General features: G+C 42.6%; 1 protein-coding gene across 1 annotated transcript in view; it reads right to left on the reverse strand.

Moving 5' to 3' along the window:
* Window positions 1–15661: 15661 nt before the first annotated feature.
* TEX11 (testis expressed 11) overlaps window positions 15662–26330 on the reverse strand; it is a 250439-nt gene continuing 239770 nt past the window's right edge. Inside the window, exons 29-30 of the mRNA XM_047843907.1 lie at window positions 16784–16948; window positions 15662–15899 (exon numbers count right to left, since the gene is read on the reverse strand). Of these exons, the coding sequence (XP_047699863.1) occupies window positions 15828–15899; window positions 16784–16948 (237 nt within the window). The 3' untranslated portion in view covers window positions 15662–15827. The remainder of the gene's footprint in view (window positions 15900–16783; window positions 16949–26330) is intronic.

Here is a 26330-nt window from a genome sequence, read left to right on the forward strand (position 1 = left end):
CAACCCTCTGCCCCTCCCAGGGAAGAAAATCAAGATTCAAAGTAAGCATGACACTAGTTGATTTACCAGTGTTCCTTCCAAGGAGACATATATTTTTTAATAAATGATAGTTGCAATGAACTGTGGTTTGGAGACCTTCTTGAAGGAGTGGAGAAGGGAGGGTGGGGGCACAGGGAGGGCGGGAGAAAGGCGCAAACCTCTGGGGTCCTCAGTGACCGTCTGCTAAGTCAGGTTTTCCTCTGGATGGTTCGAGACCCCTGCAGTTGCACCAGTTCCTTTGTGAAGGCTGTACGCTTGGTCTTCTGCCGTAGCCCCCAAATGTTGCCTCAGATAGCACCAGCCAGTGGGGGGCGTGTCCGTATTCTTGGTGGCAAGATGCTGACATTTCCCCCAAAGGTACAAAAGATGTGAGCTGCCTGCTGCAGCAAAGACATTCGGTAGAGAAAGCAGGGGCCAAGCTAGCAGCAGGGAGCTGAGTCATAAATATGGCAAGAAAAACCTGGCCTGCCAGCTCCCAATGTTTCCAGAAAGCACTGAGGGCTCAGGGGAGGCCCCGATGAGCAGGGCAGGTGGCCATCCCCCTGCCGCCTCCTGAAGACAGCAGGAGCACCTAGAGCAGGAATGGGCGACATGGCTGATGGCGTTGCAAGCTTCTGTGGAACAGCCTGAGGAGGCACCACCGTGATTATCATCAAGAGCAATGACTGACCAGAAGAGCATCCCTGACATGTGGGCTGAACCACACAAAGGGCGATAACCCTTACCTGTTTATGGCACTTTCTAGTTTGCAAGGTGCTTCTTTTGACATGCTCTCTCATTTGCTAGAAGGTAGGCCGACAAAAGAGAGTCCCCAAGTGTTTTGTGAGGGCTTAAGGGAGTCTGGCTCCCAAGTGCAAAGGGAACCAAGAACTGGCCTTGTCACCCCACCATGTGAGGTTCAGTCTGTCTTGACAGCAGCTGTTCATCCTAGGGGAGACTCAGCTGAAGAAAATTCAGCCCCAGCGGGAACATACTGAGCAACTTGGAAACCCCCAAAGTATACTACCTCACCAACCCTAAGCTCTGCTGTGACCAGAGGGATAGAGCCCCATCTCCGTGAGGAGTCCGTGCCAGGATCTCTCCCCAGTTCTGCTGCTGACGGCCCAGCTAGTCACACCTCACTTTCTTTATCTCTAACAGACCTTAAGTGAAAACATTCGTAAGATCATACTCATGACTACAAAAAACATTTGTTCAGAGACACATGACCAACTTTGTCTTAAGGCGAAAGCACTGCTAGAAATTAGCTAGTGAAAGCCAAATCTTTATCCAAAATGTGTGTAGAAGTTGTGCTCAAGGATGAAGCCGATATGGAGGCAGAAGAAAGTGGGAGTCGAGCAGCAGGACTGGAGAGGGTCTGGAGGTCAAGGGTCAAGCAAAAAGATGGGACTGTAGGGAACCTGGACTCAAGCAGAAAGGCCAGTGCTAAAGGGAATGGAACCCTTTCCAAGGGACAGTGCTTGCCTGGTGCCAACCCCTGGAAGCCCAAGGTGTCAGAGAACCTTGTAGGAATGAGATGAGCATGTGTTCAGAGAGCCGTTAGCTTTCTCGAGGCAATCCAGTCCAACAAATGAGTGCTGAAGTTGGGGAGTAGTGCACCAAGCCGTCCTGGCCCTGGCAGGATTCATTTAGTCTCCATATTCTCAAGTTCTGTCCTTCATGCCCATTCCTACCTTGGATTTCATGGCTTTGGTTCCATTGATCTTTTTATCCATTTAGTCATTGCCTTGGCACCGCTAGGATATTTTGCCACCACACAAATAATTTTTTTGTATGACTTTTTTTTTTAGAGAGAGGGTGCAAGCGAATGAGGGGCAGAGAGAGGCAGAAGTGGGGCTCATGCTCACCTGACGTGGGGTTCACACGAACCGTGAGGTCATGACCTTAGCCGCAGTCAGATGCTTAACCGACCGAGCCACCCAGGCCCCTACAAATAACTTTCTGAAGCTCAAATTACACATGTGGAAAAACCTCCCCCACCCATCACTTCCAAGAAAGAGAACTGGCTGCCACAACGCTTCTGTCCCTCCTCAGCAAATGGGGTCTTCGTACCACGCGCTCTGCCCGAGAATAGAGGAGCTGCTTTAGCAGTGATGCCCTAGATTTTTCTCTGCAGAGCCGTGCCCCTTGTCACACTATGACACCCACTGGTGGTTTTCATGCTGCAGATGAACTACCTGTGTGTCCGGTCCCTGTCCCGCCACTGGCACTCTAACCGGATGTATCCAGCGTAGTTTGAGGAACTGGAAAAGGGGTGGTTTGAGAACAAGGATTCAGACCCTCCTGGTCACCGTGAAGGGCATGTGCAAGAGGATGTTCTCCTGACCGGCCTTCCTGTCCCCAGAGTCATCCTCCCCGTAGTGGACAGAACCAGCCATATTATGCTCTCCCCTTCCCATGGGGCCCACAGGGAGAAGTTCAAGCCTTAGCATGGCCCTTCTGCCACCGGGCCTTGGCCCTTCTCTCCTGCTTTATCTTTTGCTGTGTCCCCATCTGCTCTGACCATGAGTTCCCTGAACACCACAACCCCATGTTTTTGCTCACACTTCTTTGCGCAGTGTGGCCACCCCATCTTGAAGACTCCTCTTAATGTTTTCAGACTCAAGAGTTACCCTCCTACACTGCCTTTCCTGAAGTACCTCTTCTTCCCTCCCACCTCTTAGGTCAACTTGACTGTCCATTCCTCTGTGCCCCATTAGACCCTCTAAAACCGTTTGTCACTGTAACAGCTGACATTTGTGTTCCTATGTGACAGGCACTGTACCAAGTGCTTTACACATTGAAAAAAATTTTTAATGTTTATTTTTGAGAGAGAGACCAAGCATGAGAGGGGGAGGAGCAGAGAGAGGGAGACACAGAATCGGAAGCAGGCTCCAGGTTCTGAGCTGTCAGCACAGTGTGACACGGGGCTTGAACCCACCAACTGTGAGATCATGACCTGAGCTGAATTGGATGCTTAACCGACTGAGCCACCCAGGCACCCCACTGCTTTGCCCATTTTAATTCACTTATTGCCAACAACAGCCCTATGAGATAGGTGCTCATATTATCTCATTTTCCGGATGAGGAAACTGAGGCACAAGGAGGTGACACAGCTAATAACCAGCAGGGCTGAGTCAAACACAGGCTGTCTGGCTGTAGTAGTTGTGCTCTTAAGTGCTACACTGTGCTGCCTCTCATTTTGCCACACTTGGAACATTTTATTGCCCTTATCTCTTTCTGCCTTCCTGCCTTTGACTCCTCTTTGAGAGCAGAGACCACATCTTATTCATCTGTAAACCTGCAGCATTTAGCACAATATCTGTCATGTAGCAGGTGCTCAGTAAAAAAGAAGAGATGCACTAGTCTTTGGTTCAACCTTGCTGGGGAGAGATTTGACTAGGCCTAAACCTGTGGGGAATACAAATTTTGTTTTTATGGTCTATGGAGAGCTTCCGTTCTGGAGTCCCTGCAACTTCCTCTGGGATCTTGCTCCATCAATTATGACTCCTTTTCATCTCCAACCACTTCCTCTCCTTTAGCTCCTACCCCCTTCTTTTCACTCTGCTGTCTTCTCACCAAGAATTCAACAATCTCCCTACTCTACCACTTACCATCCGTGTGTTCATTCAACACGCTTATCGAGAGTACCAGAAAGTTCTCAATGTCAGCCACAACCTCCCAAGCATGATGTTCAGTTCAAAGACTCCTTTCTGAGTCTTAACATGGTAGAAAGAAGAAAATGCCATGTCCCTGCTCTCACTGTCGATGTCATTTCTCCCTGGGCCACTTGGGCTTTTTTTTTTACTCCTTCCCTCACTCTTCTCCCACTTCCTGAGTGCCACCATTTTCCTAGTCACCTGGGCCCCAAACCTGATGTCTCCCCCTTTGGTCATTGTATTCAACCTCTTACCACAACGTGTTCTTTATGGTATCTGTTCAATTTGGTCCTTTGCTCTCATCATCGCTGCTCCTATTCTCACAATAACAAGAGCCACAGCCTGGTAAGCACTTAGTGATAGGCACTGTGAGTGATGCTGAAAATACAACGGCAAGTCAAAGAATACAGTCCCTGCTCTCAAGGACCTAATAGTCTAGTTGGGGGAGAGCAACGAATAAGTCAATAAGTATATAATTACACATTATATGAAACGTTCTGAAGGGCGTACACAGGATGTAGCAATGGGATAATATAGTGAGAGGACCTGCTGAGGGAAGGTGCCCGAGAAGGCTTCCCTGAGGAGGTGACATTCAGGTTGAGACTTGTAAGATCAGTAGGATCAGCCTGGTGGAAGAGGGGGTGTGAGATGTGGGATACGGAATTATTTACCACCCTCCACTGGCCCCATTGTGCTTATCCAGGATTATCTCCTGATGGTTCTCTACAAACCACTCTAGACTATTTGTATTTTTTTTTTTTTTGACCTGTGAGCCAGGTCTTTGTGTGGAGTGTTTCTGGTCCTCATGTCTATGGAATCCATCAAGCTCCAGCTCAAATGTCACTTTCCACGAAGATGTCACTGATCACTCAAGGAGAGCCTTCCCCTTGCCTTCTTTTGCACCACTCCACCAGGTTATAGGGAACATACCCTGTTCTTCCTTGCATGCTAGCTAGCTATCCATTATGTACTTCTCTAGCCAGGCAAAAAACTTCTAGAAGGCTGGGATTGCATCTGGTATCTTTGTATCCCTCACAGCAGCTAAAATGTGCCAGACGCTCAATAAATGATTCTTGAGTGAGCTTCCTCTTTCTGGACCTGTCTTAATCTAAAACATGAGGGAAGTTGCACAGATGAGCTCCAAGGCCTCTCTCATCAATGATGATAAAGAGAAATCCTAAGGGACGTGCACTATGAATCCTCAAAAAGAAAGTTCATGCCTTTTGCAATGTTTGGTTCAGAAAAACATGAACAGTGATGGAGATGACAGAGAAGGTTTAACTACAGCTGCCAAATAACATGGCACATGAGCACATTAGGTTCTTACACAATTAAACATTACACACACACACAGAGGCCATGTGCCTGCTGTGAGAGAGCAAAGGATACAGAAGAGATGCATGGACTATGACATATGACAGGGCAAATATCCTTTCCCCAGCTGGGAAGATGGGTAGGATTCCAGAACAGCTTAAAAAAATGGAAAATTTTGTCATAGAACAGAGTGCAGATTCCAATTACTTACAGCTGGACAAAGAAATGGTGCTACACGGCAGAGGGGCGGGGTGCCTGGCTGGCTCATTCGGAAGAGCATGCGACTCTTGATCTCGGAGTTGGGAGTTTGAGTCCCATATGGGGTGTAGAGATTACTTAAATAAAAAACTGAAGAAAAGGGGCACCTGGGTGGCTCAGTTGGTTGAGTGGCCATCTTCAGCTCAGGTCATGATCACATAGCTCGTGAGTTCGAGCCCCATTTCGGGCTCTGTGCTGAGAGCTCAGAGCCTGGAGCCTGCTTCAGATTCTGTCTCCCTCTCCCTCAGCCCCTCCTCCGCTCATACTCTTTCTCTCTCTCAAAAATAAATAAATGTTAAAAAAAATTAAAAAAAAGAAATGGTGCTAGGGAACGAGGAGAATGGACATGCCAAATATACCACTCAATGCCCTTGTATGGAGGGTTCAGGTGCCCCACGGTGGCAAATAGCATTTCCTGGCAGGATTTCCAGATGAAGTTTATTTTGAGAGAGAGAGAAAGCATGAGTCAGGGAGGGGCAGAGAGAGAGGGAGACACAGAATCCCAAGCTTCGCACTCTCAGCACGAGGCCCAATGCAGGGCTGAAACCCACAAACTGTGAGATCATGACCTGAGCCAAAGTCGAATGTTTAATCGACTGAGCCACCTCGGCCCCCTGATTTGAATCATTCTGGAGATGACAATAGGGAAGACAGAGGGAATAAAAACCACAGTCGGGACTACCATGAGAAGAACACAAAACACGAAAGAAGTTAACCTGTATCACTGGAGTTGCCCCATAATAGGTAGGAAGCCTTTCCAGGAGGTGATAAATACAGATCTCCCAGAGTATGAGAGAACAAGAGGGTGTCAAGATTTAGTGGGTGTGGGGAAACACAGAACCCCTACCACAGGGCATGAGTCGAATAGCATTAAAAAAACACTTATAATCAGACATCACTGTAAGAGCTTGGCATGTTTACTCATCTGTTCTTTCCAAAAATTCTGACTACATTTTATAGATGAAGAGACTGAAGCATGGAGAAGTTGAGTCATTTACCCAAGGTCGTACAGCAAATAAGTGCAAGAGCAAAGACTTGAACGCAGGTGATTTTGTTCCAGGGTGCACGCTTCTGTGCTACGCTGCCTCGTCTAGTTTTTACCATGCCCCATCTCAGTTTTTCTTTGCAGTCTGGCTTTTGCCCTGAGCATGCCACTGAAACTGTGCTCTCCAAAGTCAGTATGGCTTCCAAGTTACCAGATTTTACGCCTTTGCAGGCCTCATACTCATCAACCTGTCTGCCATATTCAACATTGTTGAAATATTCTCCCACCCAGAATTGAAACCTCATCTCTGATTATGACTCTACAGTAGTCCTCACATTCACCATCACTGTTGGCACAACTGTAATTCCAGTTCAATTCTTCATTTTTCCATTTTTTCAACAAACCCCTAATTGTATGTCAGGCCCTGCGGATACAGTAGTGAACAAAACATATAGGTCTCTGCCCTTATAGAGCTTACTGTTGAGGAGATAGACATTAAACAAATAATCACATAAATAAATACATATTTATAAACCAATAAGTGCTGTTAATGAAGACATGGGGCTTTATAAAAGGGTGAAATAGGAAAATTACAGTGGCCTCCAAATAAGTCTTCCTTCCTCTACACTCTTCCTTCTCCAATCCAATGTACCTACTATTGCCTAAATTAATATTACTAGAGTCCGTCTCTGACCCTACCACTTGCCAGCTCAAATTCCTTCAGTGACTTACAGAATAAAGTCCAAACTCCTTACCCAGATATTTGAGATCCTCCCTAATCTGGTTCCAACCTAGCTTTTTAAGCTTTTCCCCACCATTCCCCAAGCACTCTATGCTACAAATATACAGAACCATTCACTGTTCCTCGGATAGAAGGACTGCATGCCTTTGCCATGCTGTCATTTTTTTTTTTTTTTTGGTCAGGAATACCCTTCTTATTCCTTATGTTCAAATTTTATATACATCTTTAAAGTCCAGTTCGACCTTCCCCATAAAGCACTTTCTCATCTCCTTTGGAATCTCAGCACTTTCCCTTCACTTTTTATAAGATTCATATTCTATCTTTAATATTATAGTCACTCTAATGCAGTAAATGTAAGCCTAACTTCTTCCTATATTAGAGCGTAAACTCAACGAGGGCAAGATCTTGGTCTAGACCACCATTATTCATTGGCTGTAGATAAATGAATGAAAGAACGAATGAATGAATGAACAAACAGATGAATGAATGGTTGGTGAATTCCTGATTGACAATATGGAGGGATCATAAATATGCATATATATGAATATTTTCCTTGATGTATTGTCATTGCAGTTTAACAGAGAGCTGTGGGAAAGCTATCATATCAAACAAATGCTGCTCATTTCCACCTGACTCTACCTCTCTTTTTTTGAAGATTTTTTTTTTTAAGTTGGGGCACCTGGGTGGCTCAGTCGGTTAAGCGTCTGACTTCGACTCAGGTCATGATCTCACGGTTTGTGAGTTCAAGCCCCATGTCAGGCTCTTTGCTGACAGCTCAGAGCCTGGAGCCTGCTTCAGTTTCTGTGTCTCCCTCTCTGCCCTTCCCCTGTTCACGTTTTGTCTCTCTCTGTCTCTCAATAAACGTTAAAAAAAGATTTTTTAAAATTTATTTTGAGAGGAGAGAGAGAGAGAACTGGGAGGGGCAGAGGAGAGAGAGAATCCCAAGCAGGCTCCACACTATCAGCGTGGAGCCCCACACAGGGCTTGATCTCACAATCCTGGGGTCATGACCTGAGCCAAAATCAAGAGTGGGACACTAACCGACTGAGCCACCCAGATGCCCCTAAAGATTTTAAGTAATCTCTACACCCAACGTGGGGCTCAAATTCATGACCCCAAGATCAAGAGTCCCGTGCTCTCCCAACCGAGCCAGCCAGGCTGCCCTCACCTTCCTCCACCTCTTAATATAACAGGTGTACGCTTTCTAGGGGGGAGGGGCCCCACCAAAGGAGACATGGAAATCGTCTTCAATACTATGAAATTGTGGGTAGCAAATTCAAGGACTTGGGGGACCATGTGGTGTTTTCTCTTCTTCTTACAAAGGAAAACTGGTACTTAGGAATAGAAAAGAATATGTGGAAGATGAAATGGCTGCCTATAGAAATGGAATTTTAGAATAGGATTTGTTTTGTCTGGACCATAGTTTAAAATACCAGATTGCTTGGCTCTTGGCTAGGGACAGAGTTCTCTATGATAACTAAAAAAAAATGTGTTTACCCAGAGCCTTGCTGATCTGATAAAGAGAACTTGAAATTGAAAATGGAAGGGAAAGCAGAAATGCCCTGATAATATTATAAAATCAATTACTATGGATGATATCAGATATGACAACAAGAGCACTACTGTAAGAGGTGCCCATTCAGTCACAGAATACATCTGGGAAAAGAGTCAGAGTCATAAACAGAACTTACGGGGTTAAGGTGTTTCTGCATCAATGCACAGCACATGCATCGGGTTGAACCATATGAAATTGCCAACATTCAACCATTTGGGGCTTATAAATTTGCAACTTCATATGGTACCACCTAATATTATGAAGTAAATATGAAATTTTAGTTTATTAAGACTTGAAGGAATGAAACTTACAACTGGAATTTTGCATCTAGAAGAACACATTAAGAAAACCAATGGCTTTGAGAATGGGAGGTTACATAGTGCTGTCTGCATAGAAATCCACAAACATGAGGGGTGCCTGGGTGGCTCGTCAGTTAAGCGTCCAACTTCAGCTCAGGTCATGATCTCACTGTTCGTGAGTTCAAGCTCCACATTGGGCTCTGTGCTGACAGCTCAGAGCCTGGAGCCTGCTTCGGATTCTGTGTCTCTCTCTCCCTCTGCCCCTTCCCAGTTCGTGCTTTGTCTTACTCTCTCAAAAAAAAAAAAGTAAAAAAAATTTCTTTTGTTAAATATAAAAACAGAAAGTCAACAAATCAGCAAGAGGGACTGTTTGTTCTTTAGGTCCTAATTCTGACTAGTAATGAACAGCTGATTGGTGAAGGGGAAATTTGAAGAGCAACCATTTTAGCTAAGAGTTTGTACGAATGTAAGGCTGGACACAGTAAGGTATTTTGCCGTAGAACTTAAGAAGGCAGACTTCAAACAGTTCAGAGAAAAGAAAGGTAGCATGAGGGCAAAGAAAAAGCAGGGGTCCAGGGGCGCCTGGGTGGTTCAATGGGTTAAGTGCCTGACTCTTGAATTTGGCTCAGGTCATGATCTCATGGTTCTTGGGATCAAGCCCCTTGACCAGCTCTGTGCTGAAGGTGAAGAGCCTGCTTAGGATTCTCTCTTTACTCTCTGCCCCTCCCCCACTTGTGCTCTCTCTCTCTTTCTCTAAATAAATAAACTTAAAAAAAAGAAGAAAAAGCAGGGGTCCAATAGATCTTAGCTTCAAATCATGGTTCTGTCATTTTGCAGCTGTGTGACCTTGGTTAAGTTACTTATACTTTCTGAGGTTCCATTTCTCACAGAAATGACAAGGGAGGGAGGGAGAAAGAAGAAAGGAAAGAAGGAACAATAACAGAATGCCACTGCTTTCTGGGCTTGTTATAACAATTAGATAAGATAGCACATGTGAAGTGCTTAGCACTTAGTAGGTATTCATTCATATCTACTAAGTTTTCTGGCATTTTCTGTTTGGCCACCCTTCCAAAGGGCTGAAAGGTTCTTAGAAACTGAATTCTGACCATGTAATTGTGAAATATTTTAATGAAGAAATAAAAGGAAAGGTATCTAAAGGAAATGATGTACATGCACAGAGAATTCTTTGATGATGAGAAATGAGAAAGGTAGAGAGGAGGGCAGCTGACCAATGCCGAATATGAAACAGTAACACCAGAACCGCCAAAATCCTATTAGGAAGGCCTGACCCAAAATGAGCTAATTCCAGGAGTAAGAAAAAGAGGCTGCTTTCACTTTTGTTTGCATGAAAAAGCAAATGAAGGCGGCCTTGAAGTCTGCAAGATGGGGCAGATAGTACATTTTGTTTTAATTAAAATTAGTTTTTAAAATTATAAGCATGTGCCAAAAGAATTCCAGTAGTGCCACAGGGTATAAAATAAAAAAGGAAATGGAGTACTGTTGTCAGACAACACAGATCAAGAAACCTCTTTAATTCCCACTTTGCTTTGTTTGGTCTTCTCTGCCATACAAACTGCCTGTGAGCCTGGGAAGGGTCAAGCAGACATTGCTAAGAGGGAACCATCATAGTAAGTACAAAAATTCTTTAAAAAATTTTTTTTGACAGTTTATTTTTGAGAGAGAAAGAGAGAGTGGGCGTGCGTGGGGGAGGGGCAGAGAGAGAGGGGAGAGAGAATCCTAAGCAGGTTTTGCACTGTCAGTGCTGAGACCGACGTGGGGCTCAAACTCACAAACCACGAGATCAAGACCTGAGCCGAAACCAAGAGTCGGATGCTTCACTGAGCCACCCAGGTGCCCCCATAAGTTCAAAAATTCTAAGAAGCATCAAGGTGCTTTAAATGATTTTGAGTCTCTTGGCCCAAATTGTATTTCAGGATGTTGGGAGAACCCACAGATGAGATCACTGCACTGGAGTCTGTGACCCTTGGGGAGCCAGGGGGAATAAGAAAGATGCTGGAAGCCTAGAGAAGGCCGTATGCTCCTTTTTAAAGGGAAGATGGTAGGCATCACAAGCTTCCGACAGGTACGTTTCATCTTGATCACAGGCAAGTTTCCAGAATACATTATGGGAAGGAATGGCTTGCATGACACCTAGAAGGGAACTCGTGATCACAAAGGGTTCAGAAAGCCCTTTACTTAAGAATAGCTCAAGACAGACTAAGCTCATGTCCTCTGCTGAGACGACGTTAGTAAGTGTAAGTAAATGGGTAAAGCAGAGGAACATCACATAGTGTATCCAGATTCCAGCAAGGCATTGACAAAGTCATTCATGATATCCTTGTGAAAAAGTTGGGAAAATGTAGATAGTACCTTAGTACCTTTATCGAATGGGTGAGTGATCATCCGCAAGTGTGCTGATGGGCCAATGTTTATTTACGTACTAGTTTGTTATCTGTCCTGCTCCCACCACTCAAATGTTAAAGCAAGCTCCTTGCAGCAGAGACTTTGTTTTCTATTTTGTTCACTCTATCCCTAGTACCTATTGTAGTGCCCAGTATACGGTCTCCCATGTACTTTCTCCAAGTGTTCAGGAAGTACTTGTTGCATGAATGAATAAACTTGGAAGTAGGACCACGAGGCATGTCACCAAGCTTTGTCTCAGCCCTCTCCCTATTCAGGACGTTTGATCATTTATTTGAATAAAGGCATTAGATGGCATGTGGACAGAATATGCAGATAAAGTAGGTCTGACAGGGGCGCCTGGGTGCCTCAGTTGGTGAAGCATCTGACTCTTGATTTCGGTTCAGGTCGTGATCTCATGGCTTCGTGGGTTCAATCCCCACATCGTGGTCTGTGCTGGCAGTGCACAGCCTGCTTGGAATTCTCTCTTGTGCTGTCTCTGAAAATAAACTTAAAAAAATTTTATTCAAGATAAAAAGTAGGTCTGAGAGGCATAATGACATAATACAGATAGACTCTACCCAAAAAGAATAACTGGCAAGAGCAATGTAATAGGGATGAATGCAATTAGATGAAAAAACTGGAAGTACAACCGAGGTGCTAATTAATGACAGGAAGGTATGAAAACAAACCAAGTTCTCACTCATTCCTTCAACAACTATTTGCTGAAGGTGCCAGGACTGCGCTAGACAATGGGGATATACCGTGGTGAGGAAAACATACTGTCTGCCCTTACGGAACTTAAACACTATTGGGAGAGACTCATATTAATCAAACTAGTCCACGAACAAATATATATTGACAAATTATGATGAATAACAACTGAGTGCTAGGAGAGCATATGACAGAGGAACCTGACCCAGGCAGGGAAGTTTTCTCTGAGGAACTTGCCTTTGAGCTGACTTCTCAAAGCTAAGTACGAATAAACTAAGGTGAAGGCCGGGGAGAGTCAACAGTAAGTCCAGTGAGTCGACAATAAGAAATGCCTGTTTAAATGCGAATGGGGTCCTTTGCTCTTTACCTTGATGGTGACTCAGCTAACGGCTCAACTTGCTTCCTAGAGAGGCATGGGGGTTGGCTGATGACTTGTTCAGTGTGTTTTCCAGGGCTTGCCAAAGGGGCAGCCCTCACAGGCCAGGATGGCTGGGAGAGTGTTCTCAAACAGGGAGATTGAGCCAGTAAGTGGCTATTTGGGAGTCACAAGAGCCAGGTTTCTCAATGTGGGAAGAGACAGTTGCAAATACGGAAGGGGAAGATGGCTAGAACAGTATCGTGTTGGATTGAAAATGGAGGTATTGGTCTGAACTCAGTTTTAACATACGTATGTACACATAGGCTTTTTTTTTTGTCGATGCAGTACTGTGAATGTATTTTCCCTATGATTTTCTTAATAAATTTTTCTTTTCTCTAGCTTAAGAATGCAGTGTATAATACACATACACATTATATGTTGGTCGACTGTTTCTGTTATTGGTAAGGCTTCCAGTCAACAGTAGGCTATTTGTAGTTAGGTTTTGAGGAGTCAAAAATTGTATGTGCATTTTTGACTGCGCAGAGATTGGCATCCTTATCTAGGGTCAACTGTATCTATATCTGTCTATAGATATGCATGTACATGTGTAGATGTACATACACATACACACATTTTATTTCCTAGCACTGGGGGGGGCGCCTGGCTGGGAAAGTATGTGACCCTTTATCTTGAGGTTATGAGTTTGACCACATTGGCTGTGCAGATTACATAAAAAAAGATCTCTGGGGGTGCCTTGGTGGCCCAGTCGGTTGAGCAGTAGACCTGATTTTGGCTCAGGTCATGATCTCATGGTTGGTGAGTATGAGCCCTGCATCGGGCTCTGTGTTGACAGTGTGGAGCCTGCTTAGATTCTCTCTCTCTTCCTCTCTCTCTGCCCCTCCCTGCCTCTCTCTTTCTCTAAAAATAAGTAAGTAACCTTAAAAAAATATCTCTGGCTACTATTTCCTAGCTCTGTCCACTGAGAGGACCTAGAAACAATGGTGTCCCGGTAATGAGTGCCTCAGATCTTGGGCACTAGCTACCATTCAATTAAAAAGGAACCAGGGATTCTTGGAGAAATTACTGATTCCAGTGCTGGGGCAGGGAAACTATAACATGAGGCTGGAACATCTTACTGTGTCACAAAGAAAGGAAGTGTTCAAAAATTGATAGGGACATGTCAAAAGGACATAGGAGCCAGCTTTGAGCAAAATGATGATCTAGAAGTTCTGCACATGCGTGGCACCATTTCCCACGAACACCAATGGGAGGTCATGCCTGATCTCTACCTCTACAGAGATCCTGAAGAGATTGAGAAGGAAGAGCAGGCCACTGCTGAAAAGGCTGTGACCAAGGTGGAACATGAGGGTGAATGGACTGCTCCAGCTCCTGAATCCACTGCTACTTAACCTGAAGTCACAGACTGGTCTGAAGGCACGCAGGTGCCCTCTGTGCCTATTCAGTGGTTCTCTGCTGAAGACTGGTCCGCAGCTCCCATGGCTCAGACCACTGAATGGGGAGGAACAACCACTGAATGGCCTTAAGCTACTCTTCCACAAAGGCAAATGAAATGGAAATAGGTGGACAGAAAAGAAACAGTTTCTTAAAAAAAAAAAAAAAGATATAGTGGATTATCACTCACTGAGTAAACCAGAAATCCGTCAGTCTGTATTTAAACATTTTTAGGGGCGCCTGGATGGCTCTGTCAGTTAAGCGTCCCACTCTTAATCTCAGCTGAGGTCTTGATCTCAGGGTTGTGAGTTCCAGCCCGCATTAAGTGTGGAGCCTACTTACAAAAAATTGTTTTAAAAATATGAATAAATAAATGGGGGAGAAGAACATGTTTCACCTAACAGACGCCAACTAATAAATGAAGTGGGAATGATGGAAATTAAAAAATCAACATTTAGCAACCATCACAGTAAAAATGGATTCAGGCAAGAATCATCAATGGATGCTAAAACTAGTAAGTGGAAGCTTAATGAGGAATGGAAAATCTGGTCTCAAATTATCTTCCACAAAGCACTTCATAATTACTTTTTAATTACTAAGTACCTGGTCGATGCCATCTTAACCTTAACCAGTGATGGGACAAATTGACATTGTGTGCCTGTTGGTACAATGCACCAGGAAGAACATACCAATTTTGTTGCAGGCCTTCCCAAAATACGTAAATGGAATCTAATCATTCGGAAACATCAAACAGACCCTGGCTGCAGTACATGCGACAAAGTAATTAGCCTGTACTCTTTAAAAATGTCAAGGTCATGAAAAGCAAGGAAAGACTAAGAACCTATTTCCATTTGTAGGAGATGAAAGAGACATGACCACTAAATGCAACTTATGATTCTAAACTTAGGGAGGGCTTTATTAGGACAATTGGTGAAATTTGAATGAGGTCTGTAGATTAGATGTTAGAATTGCATCCTTGTTAATTTCCTAATTTTGATGGATTAACTGTGGTGTATGAGAGTGTCCTTGTTTTTAGGAAATATGCACTGAGGTATTAAGGGGTAACAGAGCAAGATGTCTGCAAATTAATCTCAAATGGTTTAGAAAGAAACACACAAAGAGAGAATGATAAAAGCAATGTGGTAAAATGTCAACATATAGGGAGGCTGGGCGAAGGGTATATAGCAGTTCTTTGTGCTTCTCTGCACCTTTTCTGTAAGTATGAAACTGTTTCGAAATCAAAAGTCTAAAGATGTTCATCCAGATCAACTGGGGGAAAAAGCCAATGTGATCTTATAGTACACTAATTCAAGTCCTGCCAGAATGAGGCTGCTGAATTCTGTGTGGGTCAGACCTTACTGGAACGTGGGATGTGGCTCTTGGAAGGTACGAGCCCATATCATATGAGGAACAGTGGAGGGGTCTGGGAATGTTCAAGCAGAAGAAGAAAAAGCCAGGAAGACAGGGAGGAGACTGACTTCTGTCTTCAGTTCTCCAAAGTGTATCTGGGGCAGAGAAAGCAGACTTGTTATAGGGAGACAAATTTCTGTCTCCCTATTAGCAAAAAAGGTAGATTGAGCTATCTTGGGCATTCCTGTCATACGATATGCTCCAATAGAGGCTGGATGACCCATTCTCAAGGGTGTCATAGAGCAAGTTTATGAATCTGATCAATTCTGGGCCCATTGACGACTAAGGTTCTTCTATTGAATAGTCCGCGATTCTCTGTTACCTTCAGGTAGTGGGAATTCAAGCACTTCTGGAATAGAATGCAACTTGTGTTGGACTAGAATGTTTTTGCTCACATGGGCCATGAATACTCTTACTTCATATGGCTATTTCAACATATAATAACATCCTTGGTACTTTGGAAAATTTGTCCACCAGAAATGAGCTGGCCACAGCAGTAACAGTCAAAATGCTTTAATTCAGAAAATTTCATGTAACAACAAGAAAACAGGGTTTGAAAAAACAGAAACAAGAACTCAAGATAAAGTCTGGCAAGAATTTAGGTATTCAACATCTTCAAGTAGATGTCAGCTTGCCTGCTCAGATGCCTTATTCCAGCTCTTCTCACTCTTTGTTGAAAACTGAGCCCTTGCTTTTGCTTAATGCTTCCACCAGCTCGCCATACAGAGTATTCATCTAGGAAAGAGAACAGCAAATAGATTTCCTGAGAGATGCAAGGTGATAGCACGGAAGCCTAACCTTGACCTTCTGAGTTCTGAGGAACCACTTTGGGGAAAAAATATAGTACTCTCTTAGGGAAGAAGGACCCCATAGCACTAGGTACATTTGCTAGGGACAGGCAGCTATTGTAAGGGAGGTGGTACTTAAAACATAAAATATCTTCTGCCCTTATTTGGTAGCAAGACTGTTTTTTCCCCCACCAAGCCTCTCCTGGTTACCTAATGGCCTAAAAGTCTGCAACTAGTTTCTAGAGAAAATACTTTCGTAAACAGTGATCTTTTGCATGGTGCTCAGTCCTTCCCTACTTGCACTGGCATTGACAGTGATGCATCTTTCCAGAGCTCTGTCTTGGCATTCTTCTAATTTTTTCAATGTTTATTTTTGAGGAAGAGGTGGGGGGAATGAGAGAGAGAACACACATGCCCAAGTGGGGGAGGGGCAGAGAGAGAAGGGGACAGAGGATCCGAAGTGGGCTCCATGCTGTCAGCACAGAGCTTGATGTGGGGCTTAAACACACGAACCCGTGAGATCATGACTTGAGCCAAAGTCAGACACTCAACCCACTGAGCCACCTAGGCGCCCTTGTCTCGGCATTCTTCTTATTTAGATTCCATTTGCTATCCTTAAGTTCTCCTCTGTTCATCGCCCTTCCTGGTTTCCACTCTAAAACATTACTGTTTACAGTCCCCTAACTCTTGCTGTTCTATGGAACCACTGTGAGGAACAATGATCAAGATTCTTTCCCAGCCAAGGAAGGTAGGACTGAGTCTTTACTGAGTGCCAGATAGCCTCTCTGCTCTCCGAGTCATATCATCCACCCCTACTCTCTCCCTCCTCACCTGAGTTTCATAGTTTCTCTTGAGGGAGCCAAGGTGGTCAAGAAAACGCAGTGAAAGGTCACACCATTTTTCTGCAGATACATACTTCTTTCCGCCGTACATATATATCCCAATATTCCAGGACTTGACCATCAGCCAGAGAGTCTCTGATTCTGGGTAGTCTTCCTGAAATCCAAGAACAGTGGGTTTACAGTTATCACTGTCACAGTCATTGTAGTACTGACTGTATCAGTGTTACTGTATCAGTGTTATTATTAAGCAAACAATGGGTGCTCTGCTAACGCGAAGAAGGAGCCACAGCCTCCATGAACAATCCTGTATTCCTTGAAGGTAGGAGGAGAGCATCTTAAAAGTTTGTCAGCTGTACATAAGGCAAGACGACTTCATGAAGGGACACATAAATTGAAAAAGCTCTGAGGCCTGGTTGGACTCATTCCTGGTCTCCTCTAAGCAGGAGAAAAGCCTCTATCCTGTCTGGGGCTTCCCTTGGTGCTGTCCTCTGTCGATTATCTCACCAACACCTACCCCTAATTTTCAGAGAAGTGTGTCAAGAAGCAGTTTTTAAAATTTTTAAAAAATGTTTCCTTATTTTTGAGAGAGAGAGACAGAGCATGAGTGGGGGAGGGGCAGAGAGGGAGGGAGACACAGAATCTGAAGCAGGCTCCAGGCTCTGAACCGTCAGCACAGAGCCCAATACAGGGCTTGAACCCACAGACCATGAGATAATGACCTGAGCTGACGCTCAACCAACAGAGCCATCCAGGCACCCCTAGAATTTCGGTCTTTAAAAGCAATGGGAAACCACAGATTAAGCAAGGTCACATATTTGAAAATTTAAAAGATCATTCTGGTTGCTGGATGGAGAAAGGTATAAATGAAAGCAAGAGATGCAAGGAAACCAGCTAAAAGTTTCCTACAGTAGCTGAGGTAAAAGATGATAACTTGTGGGGCTCCTGGGTGGCTCAGGCGGTTGAATGTCCGACTTCATCTCAGGTCATGATCTCACGGCTCATGAGTTCGAACCCCGCGTCGGGCTCTGTGCTGACAGCTCAGAGCCTGGAGCCTGCTTCGGATTCTGTGTCTCCCTCTCTCTGCCCCTCCCCCGCTCACACTCTGTCTCTCTCTCCCTCAAGAATAAATAAACATTTAAAAAAGTTAAAAAAAAAAGATGATAACTTGAACTAGGTTTGGGACAGTGGAATATGGGAGGTGAATGAATTTGAGATATTTAGGAGGCAGAGTTGACAAGACTTGGTGATATATTAGAAATGGGGGATGATTCCTAGATGCCTGGCTTGGGCAACTGGAAGAATGATGGTGCCATTCAATGAGTTAGGGAACACTGCAGGAGTTTTATTTTCATTTGTATTAGCTGCCCTCATGTCCAGTGTTGCTCAGGAGAATCATTAATCTTCAGTAAAGTAATGCATCAGTGCAGCTACTCACCCCAGAGTGACATGGACTGGCCTATGTGAAATACAAGTCACTGATGGCAAATAGAGGTGTTTGCTCTTAGGACTTTCTGGGGCTCATGATCGAAGCCAGTTTTTTCTATCTTTAACATCATAATAAATACGGCCATCGTGCATATCTCTAATAAAACTGTAGGTGTTCTGGAACACAAATGCCTGCACTTATAGGCTCTCCTCAGTGTTCCTGAAGTGATAATTGTGTACATCAGTTTTATTGAGATATAATTCACATACCATAAAATTTACCTACTTAAAGTATACAATTCAGTGGTTTTTAGTATATTCACAGAGTTCTGTAATCATCACCACAATTAATTTTTATCCCCTTTAAAGGAAACCCTGTGCCATTAGCAGTCACTCTCCATTTCCCTCCATACCCACCCTACATCTCTGGGCAACCAGTAATCTAATTTCTCTCTCTTATAGATTGGCCTATTCTGGACATTTCAGATAAATGGAGTCACACAGTATATGTACTCCTTTACAACCAGCATATTTCACTTAGCATAATGCTTTCCAAATCCATCCATGTTGTAGCATGTGGCAATAATTAATTCCTTTTTATGGCAAAGTCTGTTTCCCTCACATGTGAAGCTTCTTATGTTGCTTCTCAGAGGACACAGACTCTGTTCTCATAGATTGCCCTTCCCCTTGGGAAAAATCTCTAAGCCCCTGCTCCAGAGCTTTGAGGGGGGACAGTGGACCCCTTTTTTCTGAGTGATACACCTGCTTTTAGAGGTTACTGGGTAGGGTGGTAGTTTCTAGTGTTCTTGGCTTGCCTCTTTGGGTGTGGAACCTCTGCCCTAAGAGTTAGCTGAGGCAAGGGCCCCAGTGGTCTGACTTGCCTAAGGTAGGTCCTTTGCCCCACAAGTGGGGTTGGTAAAGGAAGGGAAGCCTCATTCTTTCGGCCATACTTGCTCAAAATTGAGCCTTTGCAGCCTGGAGCTGAAGGTGGGATAGTAAGTCCTGGCAGCCTGCTGTTCTTTGTGGGACACCATATCCCTTGACTGGGAGACTGAGGGAAGTGAGAGCATTGTTTCCTTGGCCACACTTTCCTGGGGTGGAGCTTGCATTATGCTGAGCTGGGGGTAGGACAGGGAGGGAGTAGGTCATGGCTCCAGTACTATGGACTCTCAAGGTTCTTATCAAGATTTAGTAGATTTTCTTGAATGGATCCTTCTTCATCTTCTATATGCTCTTAAAAAAATTTCCAAAGACTTTAAATAGCTGTTTTTCCTATAATTTTCACCAATATGGCTGTTTTTCTGGGGAACATATCCATTTAGATTCTCATAGATTTAGATCTTCCAGAAGTAGAAGTCTCTAGAAACCTTTTGTTACTGATAAAGAAACTGACGCCAAGAGAGGCAGTGCCATCTGCCTAAGGCCACACAGTGTGTCTGTGGCACAGATGAGAGTAGAGGCCAGGGGCACTTACTCTTGATTGAGTGCTCCTCTGACCTTATATATTTTTAACATTATCCCAAACACACCCTCTAATTTAGAGAAAAATCTCTCCATTTTCACCTGATTTATCAATGAAATGTATTTTTGTTTATACAGATTTCCTTGATTAATTGTGTGGTTGAACAACTTTTGCATGTGTTTTATTAGGCAATTGCATGTCTTTTGTAGTTTACCTAGTCACAGCTTTTGCCTGTTTTTTCTAGTGTAGGTAATCTTTTTCTTATTGATTTTTAACTCAAAAATGGATCCATAGATCAATGGAGCAGAAGAGAGACCCCAGAAATAGACCCATGATTATATGGTCAATTAATCTATGACAAAGGAGGTAAGAATATACAATGGGGAAAAGACAGCATTTTCAATAAATGGTGCTGGGAAAACTGGACAGTCACATGTAAAAGAATGAAAGTGGACCGCTTTTTAACACCATACACAAAAATAAACTCAAAATGGATTAAAGATCTAAATGTAAGCCTGAAACCGTAAAAATCCTAGAAGAGAACACAGGCACTACCTTCTCTGACATTGGCCATAGCGACATTTTTCTAGATGTTTCCAAAGGCAAGGGAAACAAAAGCAAAAATAAACTATTGGGACTACTTATAAATAAAAAGCTTTTGCACAGCAAAGAAAACCATCAACAAAACAAAAAGACAACCTACTGAATGGGGGGGGGGGATATTGCAAATCATTTATCTGATAAGGTGTTAATATCCAAAATATATTAAAAACGTACACAACTCAACCCCCCCAAAACAACAATCCAATTAAAAAGTGGACAGAGGGGGTGCCTGGGTGGCTCAACAAGTTAAGTGTCTGACTTCGACTTGGGTCATGAGCTCATGGTTTGTGAGTTCGAGCCCCGCATTGGGCTCTCTACTATCAGCACGGAGCCCGCTTTGGATCTTTGTCTCCCCCTCTCTCTCAAGAATAAATAAACATTAAAAAAAGGGACCTGAGTAGACATTTTCAAAAGGAGACATACAGATGGCCAACAGACACATGAAAAGATGTTCAACATTACTAATCATCAGGGAAATGCAAATCAAAACCATATCACCTTATACCAGTTAGAATGGCTAAAATCAAAATGACAAGTTATAGCAAGTGTTGGCAAGGATGTGAAAAAATAGGAACCCTCATGCACTCTTGGTAGGAATGCAAACTGGTGCAGACATTGTGGAAAACAGTATAGAGATCCCTCAAAAAATTAAAAATAGAAATACCATATGATCCAATAATTCCACAATGTGGGTATTTTACCCAAAGAAAACAAGAATACTAATTAAAAAAAAATATATATATATGCACCCCTATGTTTTACTGCAGCATTATAGCCAAGTATAAAGCAACATAAATGTCTGACAGATGAATGGGTAAGGAAAATGTGGTACACACACGCACACACACACAATGGAATATTACATAGCAATAAAAAGGATGAGATTGTGCCACTTGAGACAATATGGATGGATGAACCTGGAAGGTACTATGCTAAGTGAAATAAGTCAGACTGAAAAAGACAAATACCATATGATTCTACTCATAAGTGGAATCTAAAAAAAAAAAACCCAAAAAACAAATGAATAAACAAACAAAAAGCAAAATATAAAAAATATATATGCACCCCTGTTTTACTGCATCATTATAGCCAAATATAAAGCAACCTAAATGTCTGACAGATGAATGGGTAAGGAAAATGTGGTACACACACGCACACACACACACATACACACACAAACACACACAATGGAATATTACATAGCAATAAAAAGGATGAGATTGTGCCACTTAAGACAACATGGATGGATGAACCTGGAAGGTATTATGCTAAGTGAAATAAGTCAGACTGAAAAAGACAAACACCATATGATTCTACTCATAAGTGGAATCTAAAAAAAAAAAACCCAAAAAACAAATGAATGAACAAAAAGCATAATCAGACCTATAAATGCAGAGAACTAACTGATTATTGCCAGAGGGGAGGGAGGTGGGGGGTTGGGCAAAATAGATCAAGGGGAGAGAGAGATAAAGGCTTCCAGTTATGGAATGAATGATTCACGGGAATAAAAAGCACAGCATAAGGAATACAGGCAATGATATTGTAATAGTGATATAATGGAACAGATGGTATCTACACTTGTGTTGAACATAGCATAATGTATACACTTGTCAAATCACTAAGTTGTACGCCTGAAACTAACAATATTATGTGTCAACTGTACTAAAAAAAATAAAAATAAAAATGTTACAAATATTTTATCCAAGTCTGTGGCTTATTTTAAAGTTTTCTATGGTATCTTGGGTCATTTATTAATTTTATGTAACTGAATCTATTTTTTTTCTGTACCAACTTCTGGATGGGTCCTCTCTACCCCATAGTTAAAAAAAAGTACTTTCCTATATTTCTCCTAATACCTTTATAGCTTTGATTTTGTTTAGTTTCTTAATCCATCTGGATATTCTTTCTTTTGGTGGTCATTTTGGTACATGGTATGAGGTAAAAACAGTGTGAATACTTACCACTTATATACTACTTATTATGTGCTAGACACCTAAGTACTTTACATGTATTATTTAATACTACTGACAACACTGTAATATTACAGATGAGGAGACAGAGGCACAGAGAGTTAGGTAACAGAACTCACATACAGCTAATAAATGGTATAGCCAGATTTTAAGATGGGCAGTCTGGCTCCAAAGTCTGTGCTCAACCACCGTGTTACAATGCCTCTCAGTTTACAGGTAAGGATTTAACTTTACTTTTTAAATTGTCCTAATGTCATGTTTTAAATAGATCATCCTCTCAGTGATTTAATATACCTCCTTCATTGCATACTAAATTCTCATAGGTATGTGGTCTTTTTCTGGGTTCTATCCTCTCCTATTACTATTTATGATTTCATTTAAGCGAAAACCATACTTTTTTTTTTGACAGAGAGAGAGAGGGCGCAAGTGAGTAAGGGGCAGAGAGAGAGGGAGAGAGAAGTGGGGCTTACCTGAAGCAGGGCTTGTGCTCACCTGAAGAACAGCTTGAGCTCACCCGATGTGGGACTCAAACTCTTGAACCATGAGATCATGATGTGAGCTGAAGTCAGATGCTTAACCACTGAGCCACCCAGGTGCCATAAACTAATACCATATTCTTAAAATTAATAACACTTTATAATTTTTATATTTGATAGGACAAATCTTGCCTTGTTCTTTTGCAAAGATGTATTGGCTATTGTGGCTTATTTCCTTTGGGGGAAGAATTTTAGACTTATCAAGTTTCACTAAAAAAATCCTATTAAGAAATCTTATTAAGATTTTTATTTTGATTGAATTTAGGGAAACTGATTCCTATTAAGCCATCCAGGAACATGGTATTTTGTTGGAGACCTATGCCTTTTTTTAGAGTAGAAAGGGAAGATACTTAGAAAGACAGAGATTGAAAATAATGGAGAGATACTAAGGTACTTCAAGAAGTATAAGGAGATTGAACTAACAGTTTAAGGTTGAAGGAATCTCTCTTCTTTTGAGGAAAAGGTTAAGATGAGTAAAGAGGTACAGTGGCAAAACATTATGTTTGAGACATGGGGCAATGGAGGAACTCACACTTGATGTCCTTGATCTTCTCAATTAGGAAGATACAATGAGGCCATCTACTGGGGTCATTGTGAAGTAGTTCTAAGTTTTTATGGAAGTAGGAAAGGCAGAAAAAACCTGAAGCAGCCATTTTACTTGAGTTTGGAAAAAACTTGACAAGAGTGCAAGGATTTCTGAGGAGTGTTAAGAACCCATTTAAAACTCAACATAGGGGCTCCTGGGTGGCTCAGTCGGTTGAGCGGCTGACTTCGGCTCAGGTCATGATCTCATGGTCCGTGAGTTCGAGCCCCGTGTCGGGCTCTGTGCTGACAGTTCGGAGCCTGGAGCCTGTTTCGGATTCTATGTCTCCCTCTCTCTGACCTTCCCCCGTTCATGCTCTGTCTCTATCTCAAAAATAAATAAACGTTAAAAAAAAACTCAACATAAATTTGTATTAGTTCTGTGCTTTTCTCTAGTGATTCTGCTTCTTAGTATCAGGAGAACTGATAGTGGTGGGTCATTAGGCTAGAAAAAAATTAAACGGGAGGTATAACCAAATGAAAGAAAGAAAGAAAGAAAGAAAGAAAGAAAAAAGGAAAGGGAAAAAAAGGAATGTGGCTAGACTGGACTATAAGAGAATGGGAAGGGTTGAGTTATTTGAAGTATAAGTGACAGCAAAGAACAAGTATGGAGAAGTAAGAGAGATTATAGTAACTCGAAAAACTTTGAGTTAACAATCTTGGAAGTGGACCTTATATGGGGTACAGACAGAGGCTAAAGAAGGGCAAAAAACTGTGAAGTGGATGAATTGATAACAGGGATGCCAAAGTCACTTAGGATAATAAACTGAAGTTACCAAGGAAGGAAAAACTGGCTCAGAAAGTGCTAGTTCATGACAACACTGATAACTAAGAGAAGACACAGATTATAAGTGAAGAGAAGCAGCAAGAAGATGGTGTGTAACAAGTACAAAGGAAGCAAGGATTCAGGTAATTTAGTTCCTTCTTCTGCTGAGAAAAAGGGAATGGGAGAAGATGAGACCTCCACAAAAACAATTAGTGACAGACATGTCTTGAGGAAAGATCTTGCTTTGTTCTAAGAGGAAGAGGGAGAAGAGGTAAAGATTGATAATAAGGAGAATATTGCCTACATTTGTGTGGGGGAAAACACTGTCTTGTTTGGGGGGGGGTTGGTGATGGATGAAATTAGAGGTAGCCTTTAGAGTGAGGGTAAGGATTTAGAAAATGCAGAGCTTTTAGAAATCTAGAGGGAAAAAGAGATTTGGGGGAAAAGCACTGATATAGTAAAGTTTGTGTTTTAGGGAGATATATTTAATAGAGATGAACAGGTAAAACTGGAGAAGAGAAGAAAGAGTTACAGACCACTTAGGAAACAAACTACAGAAATCCAGAAGAGACACAATATCAAAGCCTGAATCAAAGATATATTTGCCTGGGGGCGCCTGGGTGGCGCAGTCAGTTAAGCATCCGACTTCAGCCAGGTCGCGATCTCGCGGTCCGTGAGTTCGAGCCCCGCGTCGGGCTCTGGGCTGATGGCTCAGAGCCTGGAGCCTGTTTCCGATTCTGTGTCTCCCTCTCTCTCTGCCCCTCCCCCGTTCATGCTCTGTCTCTCTCTGTCCCAAAAATAAAAATAAAAAATGTTGAAAAAAAAATTTTTTTAAATAAATAAATAAAAAAAAAGATATATTTGCCTGAACCTCAATTCCAGTTTCAAGGAGATGTGAAGCTTGGAAGAAGAAAGATTTAGATGAAGAAAAACCCAAGGACCATTGTGCTATGAAGAAAGTGCACTGGGTTCAATTCTCGGCTTTGCTGTTACATAGTTGTATGAGCTTGTGTTAGATATTTAATCTTTCAATGCCTCAGTTTACAAATTAATGGAATAAATAACATTTTTCAAAGATCATTAATTTCACTTCTAAATTCTATCAGACAATGAAACTTTACCTTTCATTTCCTTTAGATCCCAAGTCTTGTTTATAAACTATTTTATGATTGGCAGAAGTAGTAATTCTTTCAGTTGAACTAAAAGATCAAATGTGAGATGTTAAGATGATACCGACAAATGAGTAAGCAGTGTTTCTCAATCTTTAAAGTGCATACAAGTCTCATGGGGATACTGTTAAAATGTAGATTCTGATTCATTTGGTCTGGGATGGGGCATGAGATTCTACACTACTCATAAGCTCCCAGGGGATGCTGATGCTGCTGGTCCATGGACTATACTCTGAGGAGCAAACTCCTAGAAAATGTAGCTCAGTAGTTTGGACCACCTTAGCTTCCCTTGTAAAAGAATAGAGGCTGATTTCTTCTGGGCTTCTTCCTGGTTATGCAACATGCCTTTGTGACTCTTTGTGACTCTGATGTCAGCTACGAGGGTTTGGTTTGTCCCTTCTATTTAAGTGTAGGGATTCCCCACCCCTCATTATCTATGTTTCTGTATGGTGAGAAAAATGAACCAGGGAACTTTCACTTCTATGAGATGGAGTAGATGTACTCATCCCTATTCCTTCTAAGTACAACTAAAACCCTAGACATAAAATAAACATAAGACTCAAAAAAGACACTATTCATAAACATAAGGAGACTGAAAGGTAGAGAGAAGAAAGATTGGCTAGAGACCTTGGGGCCAAGGAATGATACAGTGGTGAGTTCCCTGGGTTTTTATTTGCTTCATATAGCTCAGAGTTGGTGCTACAGATGCCAACAGGCATAGACAAACCAAAGCCCCAAGAAAAGACTGTTCTCTATAGACAAAGGACCAGAAAAAGGGCAGCAATGCAAGACAGAAAACCTTTAGACATTAACGGCTCTAATACAGCTGAACATCACAGAAAAGCCTGTGATCCCAGCCCCACCCACTCCAGAAAAAGCTAACTGGGGAGCCTAAATTTTTCCCCTTGTGAGGGCGTAAGGAGGCACCCTGCATAGTATCAGAAGGCCAGATAGGGAGACAAGACTTTCATATTCAATGGCTGGTAATAAGGCATTCACCTACCCCCTGAAATATCAGTGGAA

This window comes from Prionailurus viverrinus, chromosome X (genome assembly GCF_022837055.1).
Source record: "Prionailurus viverrinus isolate Anna chromosome X, UM_Priviv_1.0, whole genome shotgun sequence".
NCBI lineage: Eukaryota > Metazoa > Chordata > Mammalia > Carnivora > Felidae > Prionailurus > Prionailurus viverrinus.